The sequence below is a fragment of the Coturnix japonica genome, chromosome 30 (assembly GCF_054131305.1).
Source record: "Coturnix japonica strain WE chromosome 30, WE-NBRP24, whole genome shotgun sequence".
Taxonomy (NCBI): domain Eukaryota; kingdom Metazoa; phylum Chordata; class Aves; order Galliformes; family Phasianidae; genus Coturnix; species Coturnix japonica.
Genome location: NC_140692.1, coordinates 2,632,496 through 2,648,136, shown reverse-complemented (window position 1 = coordinate 2,648,136; position 15,641 = coordinate 2,632,496). Strand labels below are relative to the sequence as shown.

The 15,641-nt window shown below is 48.8% G+C and overlaps 1 protein-coding gene and 1 long non-coding RNA gene across 2 annotated transcripts; both read right to left on the bottom strand.

Moving 5' to 3' along the window:
- Positions 1–1,907: 1,907 nt before the first annotated feature.
- On the bottom strand, positions 1,908–5,486 carry LOC146755796 (uncharacterized). The gene is made up of 3 exons (XR_014937935.1): positions 5,433–5,486; positions 4,928–5,019; positions 1,908–2,158 (listed from the first exon to the last, which is right to left on the bottom strand). It is a non-coding gene; the product is annotated as an uncharacterized LOC146755796 (long non-coding RNA).
- A 226-nt stretch (positions 5,487–5,712) lies between these two features.
- Positions 5,713–14,535, bottom strand: LOC146755795 (C-Jun-amino-terminal kinase-interacting protein 3-like). The gene is made up of 2 exons (XM_085525299.1): positions 13,049–14,535; positions 5,713–5,899 (listed from the first exon to the last, which is right to left on the bottom strand). The coding sequence occupies exons 1-2, from the start codon at positions 13,199–13,201 to the stop codon at positions 5,744–5,746; spliced, it is 309 nt and encodes a 102-aa protein (XP_085381425.1). The 5' UTR covers positions 13,202–14,535; the 3' UTR covers positions 5,713–5,743.
- Positions 14,536–15,641: the final 1,106 nt, after the last annotated feature.

The window sequence follows — 15,641 nt, the reverse complement described above, 5'->3', positions numbered from 1 at the left end:
ATACTTGCATTCTGTGATTCCTCCTCCATATCCAACTACAGTCTTCTCAAAATTCAGAATTTATACAAACTTATAAATAAATGCATCACTCATAAAGCCAGATGTCTGTATTACTTTTTCTTTATCACTCTCCTTTCTGGCAAGTGCAGGTGACCAGCAAGCTGTGGATTTGATTCTCAATATGGAAGCTGGCACAGATTTGGGGACCAAGTTCCAGTGGGAGAAAATGTAGAGCAAGCAGTGGAGGTGGAAACTCAAAAAAGAAAGTAGCTTGTCAGCATGAACACTCCAGAAACAGGGCAGCAGTCAACACCTCCTTGCAAGAGACCGATCTGCTTCCCTGCTCCATCAGGCTCCATGCCAGCCCAGTACAGCACTGCTCCTGGACACAGCAATCATTTCACCAAGACTCAGCTCAGCTACCACCATCACACAGTGGGACCGGCAGCCTCCAGCAGTCCCTTCAACCCAACCTGTTCTGTGATCCTGTGATCTGTGACCACGGGTGAAAAACAACTGCAGCTGCATCTGAGGCTGCCCCAGGACTGACTCAAACACACTGACATGGCAGGGGCAGAAAAGAGTTCATTTACAAAGTGAAAGCAAAATGTCTAACGGAAGAGACCAATGCTCAGCCTTTCCATTCTGAGCACTGTCCAGCTGACACGGCGCACTGCACCGCTGTGCCAGCATGGCTCCTGCTTGGAATGGCCGCTTTCTGTGCCCCATCAAGGAAAAACTGCAGGAAAGATAACTTCAGTTTCACAGTCCTGACGTTGGTGTTACCAGTCCCCAGAGTAGTTCAGAATATCCTCAGGGTTGCTATAAATTTTCAGTGCTGACTACAGCCCTTTGGAGTGACTTTCATACACCCACGTCCTTCTGGTCCAGGGGGACTCTGAGCACTTGGTTAGTTCCACCTCATGTTGTGAGGAAAACAGCAAAAGCCTCTATAAGGGCTTGCAGTAGCCAAAACCTGGATCAGAATGCTCCTCCTGTAAGACCTTAAAGCTTAGAAAATGTAACAGAACTACTAGGTTTGCCATCATTGCAAGGTGGCAACAGCCCTCTTTGTAGGCTGAGGGTGCAGAACTCACTGCCTCAGCCAAAGTCAGATGTGCATTCTGACAGTTACTGGTGACATGCATTTCCTGCCCTGCTTAGAAAAGAGGTGTATTTTGTGCTTGTCACTGTTTGATCTAAAAATCCACCTGCGTCCGTGACAGGGGGCCGTGGGCCCCGGAGGGGCCCTAGGCCGAAAGGAAAAAGTTAATTAGGAAAAGAAAACAGCGGCAACGATCTAAGGAGGCACACTTATTTACTAAATGCTATATCGAAATACCGGATAACACAATATAATACAATATAATTGAAAATTGAAAATTGAGCTAACAAATCAAGCAAAATAGGAGAGAGAATGAGTCCCGTAACCGAGAGGCCTACTGTGAATCTAGGCGAACGGCTGAAGGCTCCCACACACTCCCCTGAACGCCAGAACTCGAAAGACGTCAGTCTGTTCTGCGACCGAGTTAATATAGAGTCCAGGTCCCGTGACCCATCGTGTTGTTCTCTGGGAGATGTAGTCTTCTTCTGTAAGTTGCAGATTCAGTAAAATTATTCATGCTTTATATGATGTTATGATGTGGAATACTGATAGCAAAATTACAAAATTATTAAACCATGACAGTGCTCATATAGGAAGTGCTCAAGAAACGTGTAGATGCGGTAGGCAGGGCATGGTTTAGAAGGGAAATATTGGTGGTAGGTGGACACTTGGATCATTGGGGATCTTTTCCAACCTTGGTGATTTGATGATTCTAATTTAAAGGAGAAAAGACAACTTTTTAAAGTAATCTGGAAGGTGAAGTTAAAATATCCAATCACACAGGGATGATCCCGGTTTGGAATCCAGCCTCTGCCCCTTCTGCTTTGGGTGCATGAGCTCCTTCCTGATGTAGCAGCTTGCTGGCTCCCTCTGCACCAGCCAAGGGAAGTGTGCCATGTGAGTGAATCTAATGCAGATGTCAGTACACAAAGAGGGCAAATAGGCCAGCACAGAACCTTTCAGCATCACACCACGACCACCCAACAGCAACCTCCAGAACTATGATTAACAAATAGCAGTAGGATTTACCTTTTCCTCCATGACTGGCGATGACTGCAGCGACAAACGTAACAGCCAAAACAGAGCAGCAATTGCACAAAAAGCAAGACAAAAAAAAAAAAACAACAAAAAAACACAACAACAACTATTAGAGAATGAAGACCATGCAAACATGCAGCCCTATCAGAGACAGTGAATGCATGCACTTTTATTCATACTACTTGGAGGTGTGCACTGTACCCATTCCCCTCCTCAGATGGCAGCAGACACACACACCCCCCAGCAGTTCTTGCACCATCTTCTCTCAAGTGACAAGGAAGCACCCTTGGTGCATTTACAGCCTTATGCAAATATGTATTTACACAGTCTACCATATAAAACACACCCAAGCACATCCACAGGTGAAGGTAACCAAATGCACTCACAAACATGTAGGAAGACATTGAGAGATTACACCCATATCCCCCCCAAAACACATCAGTGTACCAACTCACAAGTGCTGGTGTTCACCCACACGCAGCTGTGCAGACACAGGACCACACAACCCTCAAAGGCACAAACATACACAAATACAGCACACATGAACAGCCCAAAGTTTGAAATGAAGGAAAACGACCCACTTCCCAGCTGCTGTTCCTACAGATTCAGATGGAGGCCTGGCAAGGGCTGTGACAGACACAGAGAGCTGCTCTTTCTTCCCATTCTTCCAGGAACTAGCAACACGTTACATGGAATAGCATCCCTCCAACATAGAGACAATCCTCAGTGCAAGGTTTGTCCTTCATACCAGAGAACGGGGTGTGGGGGGGCAACCAGCCTAACACACTCCAACCATTACAGCTGTGATCAGGATTGGTTTGGGGCAGAGGAAAACAGAAACAACCTATTGAAGGAGCTGTCAGGAACACACACTCTCACAATCCTAACAACCTACTGGTTCTTTTCACCCCATATCTTCTCTTTCCATACCCATCATGCCTGCCTCCATTCACCTACAGAGGCCACCATCCAGCTTCTGCTCTTCTTTCCTTGTATAGATTTCTATATTTTTCCACTGGTCTGCTAGAAAAGCATTACCTTCAGATGGGAAAGGGTTACACTGTATTCTGTAATCAGTTTTATTTTTCTAAGCCACTCTCTGACATGACACCAATTTACTGCTCTGCAGACAACACAGCACTGAGAACTTACTATATGGAAAGAACTCAGCCAGATCAGAATGTTCCTATTCCAGTTCCTTTTAGATCCGCTACAGATTTGTGCTGTCCTTCAGAGTTTGTGCAGGAGAAAGCTTAGATAAGTCTCTCTGCCTCTGGAGTTTAGGGTATAACTGCTTCAAACTGCTATATTGCTGCCCCTGAAACACTGCTGGATATTCTCCATGGCAGGAGAGCTGAGCTGCTCTCTGCAGAACAAAAGAAACAGGACCACACACTGACGCTTGGCTTCCTGCAATGCTGCACCCTGCCAGCTCAGCAATTCCCAGCTCCCCCTGTTCCCAGCTGAGACATGGAGATGGCAACAAGACAGAAACGCACACATCAGCACAGCTGTTCTTCCTACAAACATTCATACCTTTCAGGTAGGTGGGAGAGGTGAGTTGGACTGAACAAAGACCTAATCCACCCTGTTTCTCCTTCACCATGGGTGTGCCTAAGAGCTTGTACAGAGACATCTGACAGCAGAGGCACACAGCCCAGCAGAAGTCTCAAACATGGATGTTCTGCAGTTACAGAGCCCATTTTCCTTCAGCATCCTCCCTTCCTTCTAACACAATGTTATGTTACCAACAGCTGTGAACAAAACTCCCGTTCCCCCCAGCAGCCCTGTGTGCACACCAGTAAGGCACCAGTACAGAACCAGAGGCTGACCCCCAAACCTTCCCCTCACAGCACGATGCTCGGGCAGGAGGCCAAGCACTGGCTGGGGAAGGAACATCACGTCTGCAAGGAATCGGGGAGCAGTTTGTGTCTCTCTTGCTCTCTCCTCTGCTGTTTTACAATACACAACCAAAACCTTGATGATCTGAATTCCTTCCCAGGCACTCCAACCCAGCAAAAGGAAGCCACAGCTTCCAGAGAGCTTATATTGTTTATTTCAAGACCTGACACTTCCTTCCACTTTCTTTATCCCAAACCTAATGGACACACTAGTATTTAAATGTTACGGATCTAAACAGAAGGTACTAAAATAACCTTATGTTTAGAAAATAGGAAGAATATTTCTTCTTTTCTTCATTTGAAATTATCTTTTTATATGTGGTTTTAATATAGTGGTTTTATATACTGCACTTCATTTCCTGCTACTGCCATTCCTTTAAACAGAGGCTGGCTCTGATCACTTTGGGGAAAAAAACAAAGCACTTTCATGGGCATAAGTAGATCTATTGAGTGACTGACTCAGATAAATCTTCCCTTAAGAAACTGGGGAAGAAGTTACATAAAGGCTAATGCGTTTAACTACTCCAGTTTCGCTGGCTATCACACATGCACACAGACACACACAAATGAACACTCTCTTCCATCCCCATCCATTTTATGGATCAGTCTTTTACATGATACCTGAGAACACAAACGTTGCTTTCCAGAAGACGTCCATCTGCAGCAGCACAATGAAGTCTAAGCTTTGTAACAGAACACAAAAAATCTTCTCTGTCAAACCTTAGAGAACTTATCCACAACTCACCCTCAACCCATTACAAAAAGCTTCAGGTACAATCCATGCCCACAGGGAAAGATCCTTTGATTTCTTTCTCTTGCAAATATGCACTCAATTGATAAGTTCCTGGATGGCAAACATTATATGGAGAGGTTATGGCCCTACCTTCTCCCAGGTACACTGCCCTCAGTTTGATTATTTCCCACAACCTGCTGCATCTTGGATCGTTCGATGTGTTCCACATAGGTCTGGATCATCTGAGAAGAGGAAAAAATACGTGAGGCAAACAGAATAAAACAAAAGACTCCATTGGACTCCATGATCATTATGGGTCCCTTCCAACTTGGGATATTCTGTGATTTCTGTTTTTTGAATATTGTTTTCCAGCATTTACTTCCAATTACTTAAAATTTCTTTTAAAAAGTGCTATCTGCTGTTCAGACAGAACCTCCCGTGTTCCGGTTTGCACCCTCTGATTCTTGTTCTGGCACTGGGCACCACTGAAAAGAGCATGGCTTCATCCTCCTTGCACCCTCCCTTCAGATAATGTTGATGCTCTCAAGTTTCTGAAGCTCTAGTCACTGTCAGGATGAAAAACCCAATTCTCTGATGTGGTTTTATGGGTAAGCTAAGAGTTTGTTTATTTGGAAGGAATCAGGCAACAGCTTACCTCTGTGTGACGCTGATGTAAAGCATTATACTCTTTCCTCATTTCTGATTCACGCTCCTCCAGTCGTGAAACTGCCAAGAAAAGATTCCACCCATCAGCTAACATACAGATCTAGACATGGTCCATGCAAGAGAAGCAATGAAACCTGCACTACACTAGTGTGGATATGTCGCACCCTGTAGATTGCTCTGATTTTTATACCAAAGAAAGGGACAGCCACAGATTTCAGGCTTTCCACAAACTACATTAAAACAAACAAGAAAAAACAGCACATGAAGAATATCTGCAAGTATATGCTCATGGAAAGCAAACTACATAATCGTATCTGGTGCACAACTTTGCTTACTCTGATCTGCATAGTTTTTGGTCTTCAGCTCCAACTGTCGAGTCTGAAATTCAAGGTGTTCCACTTGGATTTGTAGCTCTTTCTTCTCCTGTTCCAGTGCATCTTCAAACTCTATGAACTTCTGTACAGGGAAAAACCAGAGAAGGAAGCAAGGATGAGGAACAGACCTAAACGTATTTGACTTTTCCTCTTCTCTCCTCCTATACTATGTGTGCGTATATATACATATATATATGTACACACACAAAAAAAGCAAGAGATAAGAATTTCTATGTGCTTTAAGTTAAAACAGCATTTACTCAAGCTAGAAATACTTATCTTCTAAAATAAAGTAAAAGATGTACTTTGTGTATCATTAAGATATAATCTGCTGGCCAATGCAAGTTATGTAAACCAACACGGTTCCATCATCTTCAACAACACCTTTATCATGCTAGGCTGAATTTGGATTCCTGTTAGTTTTATGTCAGAAAAGCCAAATTCTGTGTCTACGGTCACGCATTTAGAAGTGCCTACGTCAGAAATCTCCTTCAGACATCAAAAAGTTCCCACTATTAATGATGTTGCATCTAAATTTTGCAGGAAACATACAAGCCTTGTGGAAAACCAACCCACAACCGTCACACCTCACAGTCTCCTTTGCAATCCACTTCCCACATCTCAGACCAGAGGTTTTTTCAGGCACACATCAGAGAAGGGGTAGAGAGTTACATGGTAAAAACCAGAGAACTTTGACAGGTGATTCTATAAGGATGGCACATTCAGCTCCAGAGCTGCTAAGAAAAACTTGAGTCTTACTTTTTCAGTTCTGTAAGTTGAGTTATGCCTCAATTGGTGCAGAATGGAAGCAGTGAGTGATGAGACCTCACAGCAAGAAAATCCCGGCCAGTCTTCTCTGGGCATCAGTAAAAAAGAAAAAGTTCTAACCAAGACAGCCACACTGAGCAACAGGCCTAAAGAAGCCATTTCACTTGGTTTGGACTAGTTGGAGCTATGCTAAGAAAAGCAGTATTTCCCTCTGCCCCCTCTCAGGGTTTGCTGGAAGCACTCCATGCTAATGCTCTGTTGACAAACTTCCAATTACAGCCCAGCGCTAAATCCCTCTCCCTTCTCACTTGCTTGGCTTTCACTCTTGTGCAGCTCTCCTGGCACAAGGTGCCCATCTCTTCCCAGCTCCCCACCCAGGCGTGTGCCACCCAGCCAGGCAGGAATTGTGCTTGGAGTAGCAATAAACTTTAACTGACTCTAAGGAAAACATTCACAGAACTCTCAACAGTAAAACAGGAAGCAAAAGAAAGCAGGAGACCAATTTTATTCCCACTATGTAGGTCAACTTTAATAGGATTCCTGGATTTGCTACCGTTGCTTTGGTTTAGTTTAGTGAAACCGATTGGAAGATTAAACATTCCACACTAAGGCTCTTCTTAGTCCTTGCAGCCTCAAAGTACTCAAACAAACTGCTAACTAGCAATGAGCCGACCACGTGGAGAAGAAACAGAGACAGCAGCATTAAAAATTAATGCCACTCTAAGTGTTCTCAGGGAAGAAGAGCATCTCAGGTGAGTGCACTGCAGCAATATCCTGCTCCATCTCCTACGGAGATCGAACACCAGCTCTGGGCACAGGGACCCAACGGCTCCTCACTCTGTCTGGCTCCAAAACGCTTCTTGGCTGTTCCTCCATCAGAATCTCCCAGCCAGTGTCTCCCCCTGCATCAGAAAGTCAAGACAAGCAAATAAAGTGGGTGCCGTGGGAGTGGCCACCCAGCAAGCATGGGGACATGGAGGCACTGTTCTCTAAGGAACTGAGAGAGACCTGAAATCCAGCTGCCCTGGTCCTTATGGGTGACTTCAACATTGCAGATGTTAACTGACAGTAACACACAGCTATCTATTTTCCACACATATGTTTACAAACTGCACCAGAACAGAAGGAAGGGATGCCATGGAGCCTGGACAGGCTCAAGAAGTGAGGTCTCAGGAACGGGTAATTCAAATGATGTTGAAGGGAAAATCTTCCTTTCTTTTCTACCCCACTACAATGAAATCAATGGGTGAACTGGAAGAACAAAGAGCCCACTCCCACTTGTCCTGGGAGAGCAAAGCCGAGCACAGCATTACTATTTTTTCCAATCCCTTCATACTTGCTTTCAAAGGATAATTTTCCAGCAGTTATAGGAGCCAGATATATTTTAAACAGTTAGTAATGATGGAACATGACGCTGCTGTACACATACAAAGTAGTCTTGCTGGAGCCTCTCCCTGGATTTCAAGCAGGATTGCTGGTCTCTAACATCTCAGGATAAGGTTACAATCAGCACCATGGTTCACACGCTCATCGTTAAATGGAAAACAACGAGCACAAAATCATCTTAAGTGAAAGAACGAGTATTCCTCTGCAAAGCAGCGGTACACTGGAGATGGCTGAGCTTCCTGCATTACTGGCTTTCAGAGGAAGAAAATGACTAAAAATAGTAGCATGCGGTCAGAAACCATCATATCATATTAACAATAAATCAGGCAGAGTGAGCTAGATGTGCATATATGCAGAAATCTTATTATAAGGTCTTAATCTGGGCTGGCTGGCAGCACGTATTACATGCTGACGGGAACAGCAGCAGCTCAGCCGTCACCTTACCTTGCGGCTGGGCAGAGAGCAGCGCTGGGATGTACTGCCCAGGAGAACAGGGAGGATGCACAGCTGGATGCACAGCTGGATACACAGCTGGACACACAGCTGGATGCACAGCTGGATGCACAGCTGGATGCACAGCTGGACGCACAGCTGACTGTGAGGAGGGGGCTGTCTGCAGGGCAGGAAGGACTCACACCGCATTCCACTCCCCACCTGCAGGAAGGCTGTCAGCCAGGGAGCCAATGCAGGCTGTGCAGCCTCCAACTCACAATTTGGGGCAGTAATTAACTGGCAATTCGGGAAGTTACGTTGACAGTATTCTGTCTTAGGAGGCCAAGACAAAGAAATAGGGCAGAACCCACTGGTGGCAGGACGCAGTACTGCCTGGTGGGCAGATGCTTTGAGCTACACCCCACGCTCAAATCTTTGCTATCCTCCCCAAAGAGAAACACTCCTCTGAAGGAACACCTCCACCTGCACAGGAGCACACAGCCTCAGTGAAATAACATCCCCTTGACAACTGCAGCCCTTAAGGGCTTTTGCTTCTCTTGCTAATTTCAAGGATTCACAAGCACATCTTTTATGTGTTAGCTACTTTATAGTTGTAGATTGGTCTTCAAATGCTTCTGTGAAATCAAATGCTGTTATTTTGGCATATATCAATAAAACCATCTCCTGGATCCCTATTCCAAGGGATCTGAGCCTTTTTTAGAAGAATGAGATGCTCTGCCCTTTAAATGCTCTCCATGAAGCAGGCCTGGTGCTATGGCAGAGCCAGGGCAGGCAGATGGGCTCTTCCCAGCCCTGACACAGCTCTGCCCCCGCACACCATGGATCACTGTAGAGGAGCACAAAGGGAGCACGGGCAGCTAACAGAGCTCTTCAAGGCAGCCTTGTGGTAAGTGGGGCTGACAGGGCAGGAGGTGCTACTCAAGTGCAGCAGATGAGACCGGACTGGGAGATGCCACTCATGAAGAGAATCAAAACATCACACAGGAGGAACGAAGCGATGCTGATGGTCAGAGAGGAGCTGGGACTGGGCAAGGGCATGCAAACATCGTGACTGCAATGAGAAGACTTGAGAGAAGGGAGCTGAGCACAAAGCAAAGATGAGCCCCAGGTCAGCTGCAACACAGTGTGAGGAGACAGACAGACGTGCTGCCATCTCCAGCCAACAGGATGTCACACAGGTGAACACGCAGGGTGATCACACCAGATAAATCCTACCATTGTCATTTTGAACAGTGCAACACTCCAATTCATGCTAAAGCCTTCCAGGAAAGCCACCTGCTATTGCAGCCCCACATGCCCAGGGATCAAACCAGGCACAGCCAAGTGTCACCCAAACCAGCTGCACACAGATCCCTCCATGGGGCACTCCAACCTGACCCTCCTCCAGCAGGCAGCGAGCAGAGCTCGGCTCGTGCCACCAACACAGTGCAGACCAAAGGCAGGACTGGTTTCTATTAATACTTCAAAGGCACAGATATCTCATGGAGGCAGAAGTTACTTGGAGTAAAAGTCAATGCTGGCACAAGAACAAACCAGTAAAAACAGGCTGCAAGTTAAAAAAAAAAAGAAAGTGGAATTCAGGAGGAGGTCACTTTTAGAAGAGCAGACGCAAGAGGTTTAAGTAATGGCTTTAAGACAAAGCCTGATACATTTATGAAGCAGCTTCTGTAATGCAACTGCCTGCAGTGCTGAGGAATGGGCTGCTGAGTCAGCAGGTCCCTCCCAGTTCTGTGCTCCTACAAGTGGGTGCCATCCTAACACCCGCTACAGAGCAGGAAGAAAATTCCTATGCAAGGTCCTATGCATAAGATGCAGATGTCACTAAATAGTGGGAGCTGCTGGCTCCCTGGGGTGTAGGGAGGCCTTGCAGTGAGAGCTTGACGAGTTAGTGGGATGTGCATTAGGCTCCACATGAGGATTAACAAGGGAAGTGCTGTACTCTGCACTGGGACAGGGCAGCCCCAGCTCTGTGCAATGACAGGAGCGGCACAACAGAGGTGCTATAAAGGAAGGGAAGAAGATCGCTCACCTGGAGCAGAAGATCTTGGATTCACATGGGAAAGCTGCACCAAGGGGGGATCTCCAGAAAGAGACCCTTGCCAGCAGCAGTCAGCCCTTAAATGGGCTCTAGGAGAGGTGCAGCCATTACCCTGCGCTCACACAATGCAAAGCAGGTGGAAGAACACGGCAATACTGAAAAGCTGACGCTGTTCCACAGCTTCAGTGGTTTGGAGGTCAAGGAAAAGAAATGTGACATTCTGAGCCCTGCAATCACAGACTGACTGCACTGCTTCATTTCAAGGGACTTCTGACTTCAGTGCTCTTGTCCGGGTGCTTCTGCTGCCCTATTTTAGAGCAAGTGGAAAATATTGAGTCACTCTGCAGTCAAAGTGTCCAGAAAAGCTTCGCTTTTGGCTGAGAGTATTTTGAAAGATACTGAATGCAACCATCCTGGGGAAATGAGTGGCAGAACATGGAGACAGAAACCTCTGCTTCAGAGGAAGGGAAATGAAGGCTGTGCAAGCTGCCCCAATGGAGCAGGACATGGCTGGGTGCATGCTTATGTAAAACAAGATCTGGTGGTTCTGCAGTAGCAGAAACAGGAGGATACGACACAACTTTTATGCCAGAGAATAACATCCACTGCTGGTTTCAGTTCACTTAACATCAATAAACTAACGATGTAATCAGACGCCCATGACATGGTATTGCAATACAGGAACAAATTACTTTGTGATCACCGACTCCCAGCTCCCCAGCATTGCTGCAGCTGTTGAAATGATCATTGATACACGCAAAGAACTCAACAGCAAGGGACTGAACATCGCTCCTGGAGGTGGAACCCCCACTGAAGGTGGGGCTGGAAGCTGCAGACCCAGGACAGGCAAAGCACACAGCGCCGAGTGCTGCTCAGGGACGGAGATGGGCTTCCCCTGCTACAGAAGTGCAAGGCGTGCTCTGGTGGGGGGTGCATTTCTCTGCTTACAATGAGCTGATGAACAGCAGAATTCTCTGTAGCATAAGAGATTTTCACTTCCATAACACGTAATCCACTGCACAGGAAGAGGCACACAGGAAACTGCTGCAAATAATGGTGTGCTTTGGTCACACATAAAGGGAATGACAGCTGTATCTCACACACGTGAGCTGATAGCAGAGGCTACACAGGGGGCAAAACCCATTTGTTCTCATAGAAGCACATTATCTATTCCTTTCTGCTAACAAGGCCCTATGCAGATACTTTTTTGCCCATTCAGCTCAGATGCGCCTGAGGATGACAGAGTGCTTTTACATCTGCCAACAGCACCGTGCTGTGGGTCCGAGCGTCCCTGCAGGACGTAAATGTTGTCACCACATCTGCTTCCAGGAGCAGGCACAGCAGGAAGCAGCACCCCCTGTACCTGGTAAACTGAGAGCAGAAAGATACGAGTCCAAAGATGCAGGATCCATCCATGGGGCTGTTCCACCCCACGCCCCGAGCCACACTCCTCCCCAGCAGCAGCACATTTCCAAGTATTTAATTCTCAGAAGCTACAAAATACCGGCTTGTGGAATGAAGTCCCACACTTGGAATTGCTTTTCAATCCCTCCCTGCCTTCATATGAATTTGAAAAGATCAGCTGTAAGTTTTATTAACACATACTTAAAACTTAAGGCTACAACCCAAATTGCCCAGCATTAGTACAGGACGATAAATGTCCTGGGCTCACGTCCTCGCCATCCAGCACCCAGAGCACCTCCATTGAAATACTGCACGGCGCTTTACTCTGGAGTCATGAAGGAATTTCATTTACCACATCTAAGCAAATCAAAACCTGACTCTGAGCAAGACTCCTGGGACGGAAAAAACCCTCTACTCTCCCAGTGTTAAAACACAGCCAATACAGACGCATACATTCCTTTCCCAGCAGCTTTGCAAAGACACGCTGATGACACGGCAGCATTACACTTCTAGCGGTACCAATGTGTCCGGCACGTCGCAGACCGGCCCTGCTGGAGGCCGGAGCCGCCCGACTGCGCCTATGGCCAGAAAGATGCCGGTGGTGTCGGCGGACTCGAGCGCTCAGTGTGGAGCAGCGCGCTCAGCTCGGCTCCTTTGTCCCCGCCTGAGGCGCTGTGCCCCGATGCCGCCCGCTCCCAGCACCTGCCGCAGCCCCGGGGATCCGGGACCCGCAGCGCCCGGGGAAAGGCCGCTGAGATCAGACAGGGAACCATCTCCAGGGCAGGGGAAGTACAGGGAAGACATCAACCATCTGAGGGCCGCGTTGAAACCCGAAACCGGCAGGAATCCTCCAGTCATCCCTGTGCAGCCGGTGTTCGAGCTCGGGGCAGCGCAGCAACGCGGAGCCATTCCCAGCTATTCCCAGCCATTCCCAGCCATTCCCCTTCCCCTCCGCACGGGCTGCGCGGAGCGGATGGAGCGGGGCTGGGAGTGCGGCCTGCGATGCGGGTACCGCCGCAGCACATCACATCACATCGTATCAAATGGCATCATATCACATCATCACATCATCACATCGCATCGCATCATATCATCGCATCACATCGCATCGCATCCCCGGCCCTTGGCGCCGCGCACAAGATGGATGCCGGGCCCCGTTGGCGCTGGGCTGCTCTCACTCACCTCCTCGGCCTGTTTGCGCAGCACCTTCTCCCACTCGTACTGTGTGAGCAGCTGCTCGTTGTCCTCCTGCAGCAGCTCCAGCTCCACCTCATGCTCCTGGTTATCGGTCAGCACCGAGTCCAGGTTCTCCAGCACCGTCACCACCAGCGGCATCAGCTCCTTCACCACCTCCTCGTTGTAGCAGTGGATGAGCCGCTCGAACTCGCGGTAGATGCTGTTGGCCAGGCCCTACAACCGCTCCGACATCACCGACCCCGAGCAATAGTCGTCGCCCGGGTACCCCCCCACGCCGCCATCATCCAGCTGGATCTCCAGCATCGTGCCGGCCCCACAGCGATGCGCTGCGCCCCACGTCGATCCGCTCCATTCCGTTCCGATCCGCTCCGTTCCAATCTGCTGCTGCCGAGACCCGCCGCGCTCCGCCCGCCAACGGGACCCAATGAGCTGCGCGGCGCCGCCCCGACACCGAGACGCGGCACTGAGCGGACAAAGCTGCGGCCGGGCGGGGCGGGGCGGAGCTGCGGCATCCCTGTGTGCGCCGCGCGGGCCGCGCTGCCGCCGTGTGCGTGTATGGAGCCGTCAAGGGGCGGGGGGGGGGGAGTCACAGAACGATGCGGGGCCGGAACGAGCCGAGCTGGAGAGCGGCAGTGGAACACCGGGAACACACAGCATAACACAACACAACAACACAACACAACAACACAACACAGCCCGACCCCCGGTCCCGCACGCACCACCCGATCCCGGCGGCGGGGAGCCGAGTCCCGTGAGCTCCGGCAGCGCGGGCCGATATAGGAGCGATATTTCTGGATGGGAGGAGTCAGGAGCTATAAGCTCATTTTGCAGCTCAATTAGTGATGCCCCAAATGCCGTCAGACCTGAACGTCTCTGCCCAGAGCCTGTGAAAACCAGGGCACTCCTGTGCGCCTGCATGTAACAGTAGTTTCAATGTAGGTAATGATCCTTCAAGGTGAAGTGCCTGCGGGTTCTGCAGCAAAAAGGTTTGATGGCCCCATTGAGGCGGGGATGGATCCAGAGAGAAAAACAGGGAAAACTGGCTGCCTGCCGTCCCCTTGGTCACCCCCATAGGACCCCACTGAGCTCCAGGCCCTTCTCAGCTCCATTGCTCCTCTCTGGACACTCTCCAGGGTCTCAGAGTCCCTAATGCTCCGAAAAAACAATAAAGGAAGTTGTCCAAGGAGAGGTGAAAAGAACCTCATCGCTTATTCACTGCAGGGAAACATCTTCAGTTTGGGGGGTAAACGGAAGAGAAACGGCTGCATAAAATGACAGCTTACAGACAGGAGGAGGCTGTCAGGTGTCACGGTGTTATTAAAGGCCACAAGAGCACGAAGGGAAGGAGTGCAAGAGTGGGATTAGGGCAGGGGAGCTCCTGAGGGCTGCCAGCAGATCTGCAGCCTGCGTTCGATCTGTGTGAAACCCACATGGCACAGTTTGACTTCAGCACATTGGCACATCCTGAGCACAATGGAGTTATTGGTGCGAGGGCAGTGCCTGTGGGGTCCCAGCTATTCCGTGCTGTGTAACAGCAGCAGAAAACAGCTGCAGAGAAACCTCAGAGTGCTCTCTGAGATCTCAGCTGCAGCTTATCTTGGGCTGTGGAGTCTGAGCACAGGGACAGCAGAAATCCATCTCCTGTCCTGCACTGAGCTGGGCCCAGCAGGGCAGACAAACCAGGGCCTGATCTTTGGGAAGGCTCCTGACGTGGATGTGAGTTAGAGCTCAAAGATGAGTGTGATTCCACAATCATTATTGTCATCCTACAGACTCCACGTTACACAAAGCGGAAGGCACTTAAACCTGCCCTAAAAGCATCATTGCAGTGGGAATATCACATCTCACCCGTGATTCACGGCCTTAAGCCCTGCAAACACTCCATTCTATGTGATGTCATTATACCTAGCTATATTGCTAGCATGCTGTAGATTCGGTGCACGACGACTTTAAAAAGACACATTTAAGGCTTGTCTCACAGAAAGGAAGAAGTGACCATGAAATATTATTATTTCATCTGAGATGTACTTAGTTATGGAATGGAGCACTGATGAATCACGAGGCAGCTCTGCTCCGAGCATCGTGCAGAGGAGCTCATGGGCTTCTCTGGGACTGCAAACCTCCCTCTGAGGAATCTTAACTGCAAGAAACCTGGCCTGAAGGTTTGGTCCCCATTCCCAGTGTTGTGACAAGAGTCACCTCAGTTCTGTTACTTTACTTCAGATAACCCCACTGGGTGACCCTTGTGTTGGTCTCTTACAATTGGATCTAGGAGGTACTGGCTGCCTGTGTTTATGATGAAAGAGCAGCAGTGATGTGGGTCTGTGTGAGGTCACAGTCATTGCTGGGTTGGGAGGGTTTGGCCCCCAGCTGTCAAGCAGAGCTGGTGCTCTGGTGAGCGTGCTGCACACAGACACTGAGCTGTGAGCATTCCCTGTTGGAGATCATCCTTTGGGAGCCCATTGCAGGCACCGCTGCGGCGTGTGTGTGAGCTGGGCACAGCCTGGACTGAGCAGGCCAATAAGGTGAGCTGGGTTTGGTGCTGGGCGGCTGCTGGAAGGAGTCTGAGCAGAACAGC

Excerpts from the sequence above, each read along its gene's own strand:
- LOC146755795 (XM_085525299.1), bottom strand. The coding sequence starts at position 13,201 with ATGCCGCTGGTGGTGACGGTGCTGGAGAACCTGGACTCGGTGCTGACC. Across the intron at positions 5,900-13,048 it reads TGCGCAAACAGGCCGAGGAG|AAGTTCATAGAGTTTGAAGA; the intron begins GTGAGTGAGAGC and ends TTCCCTGTACAG.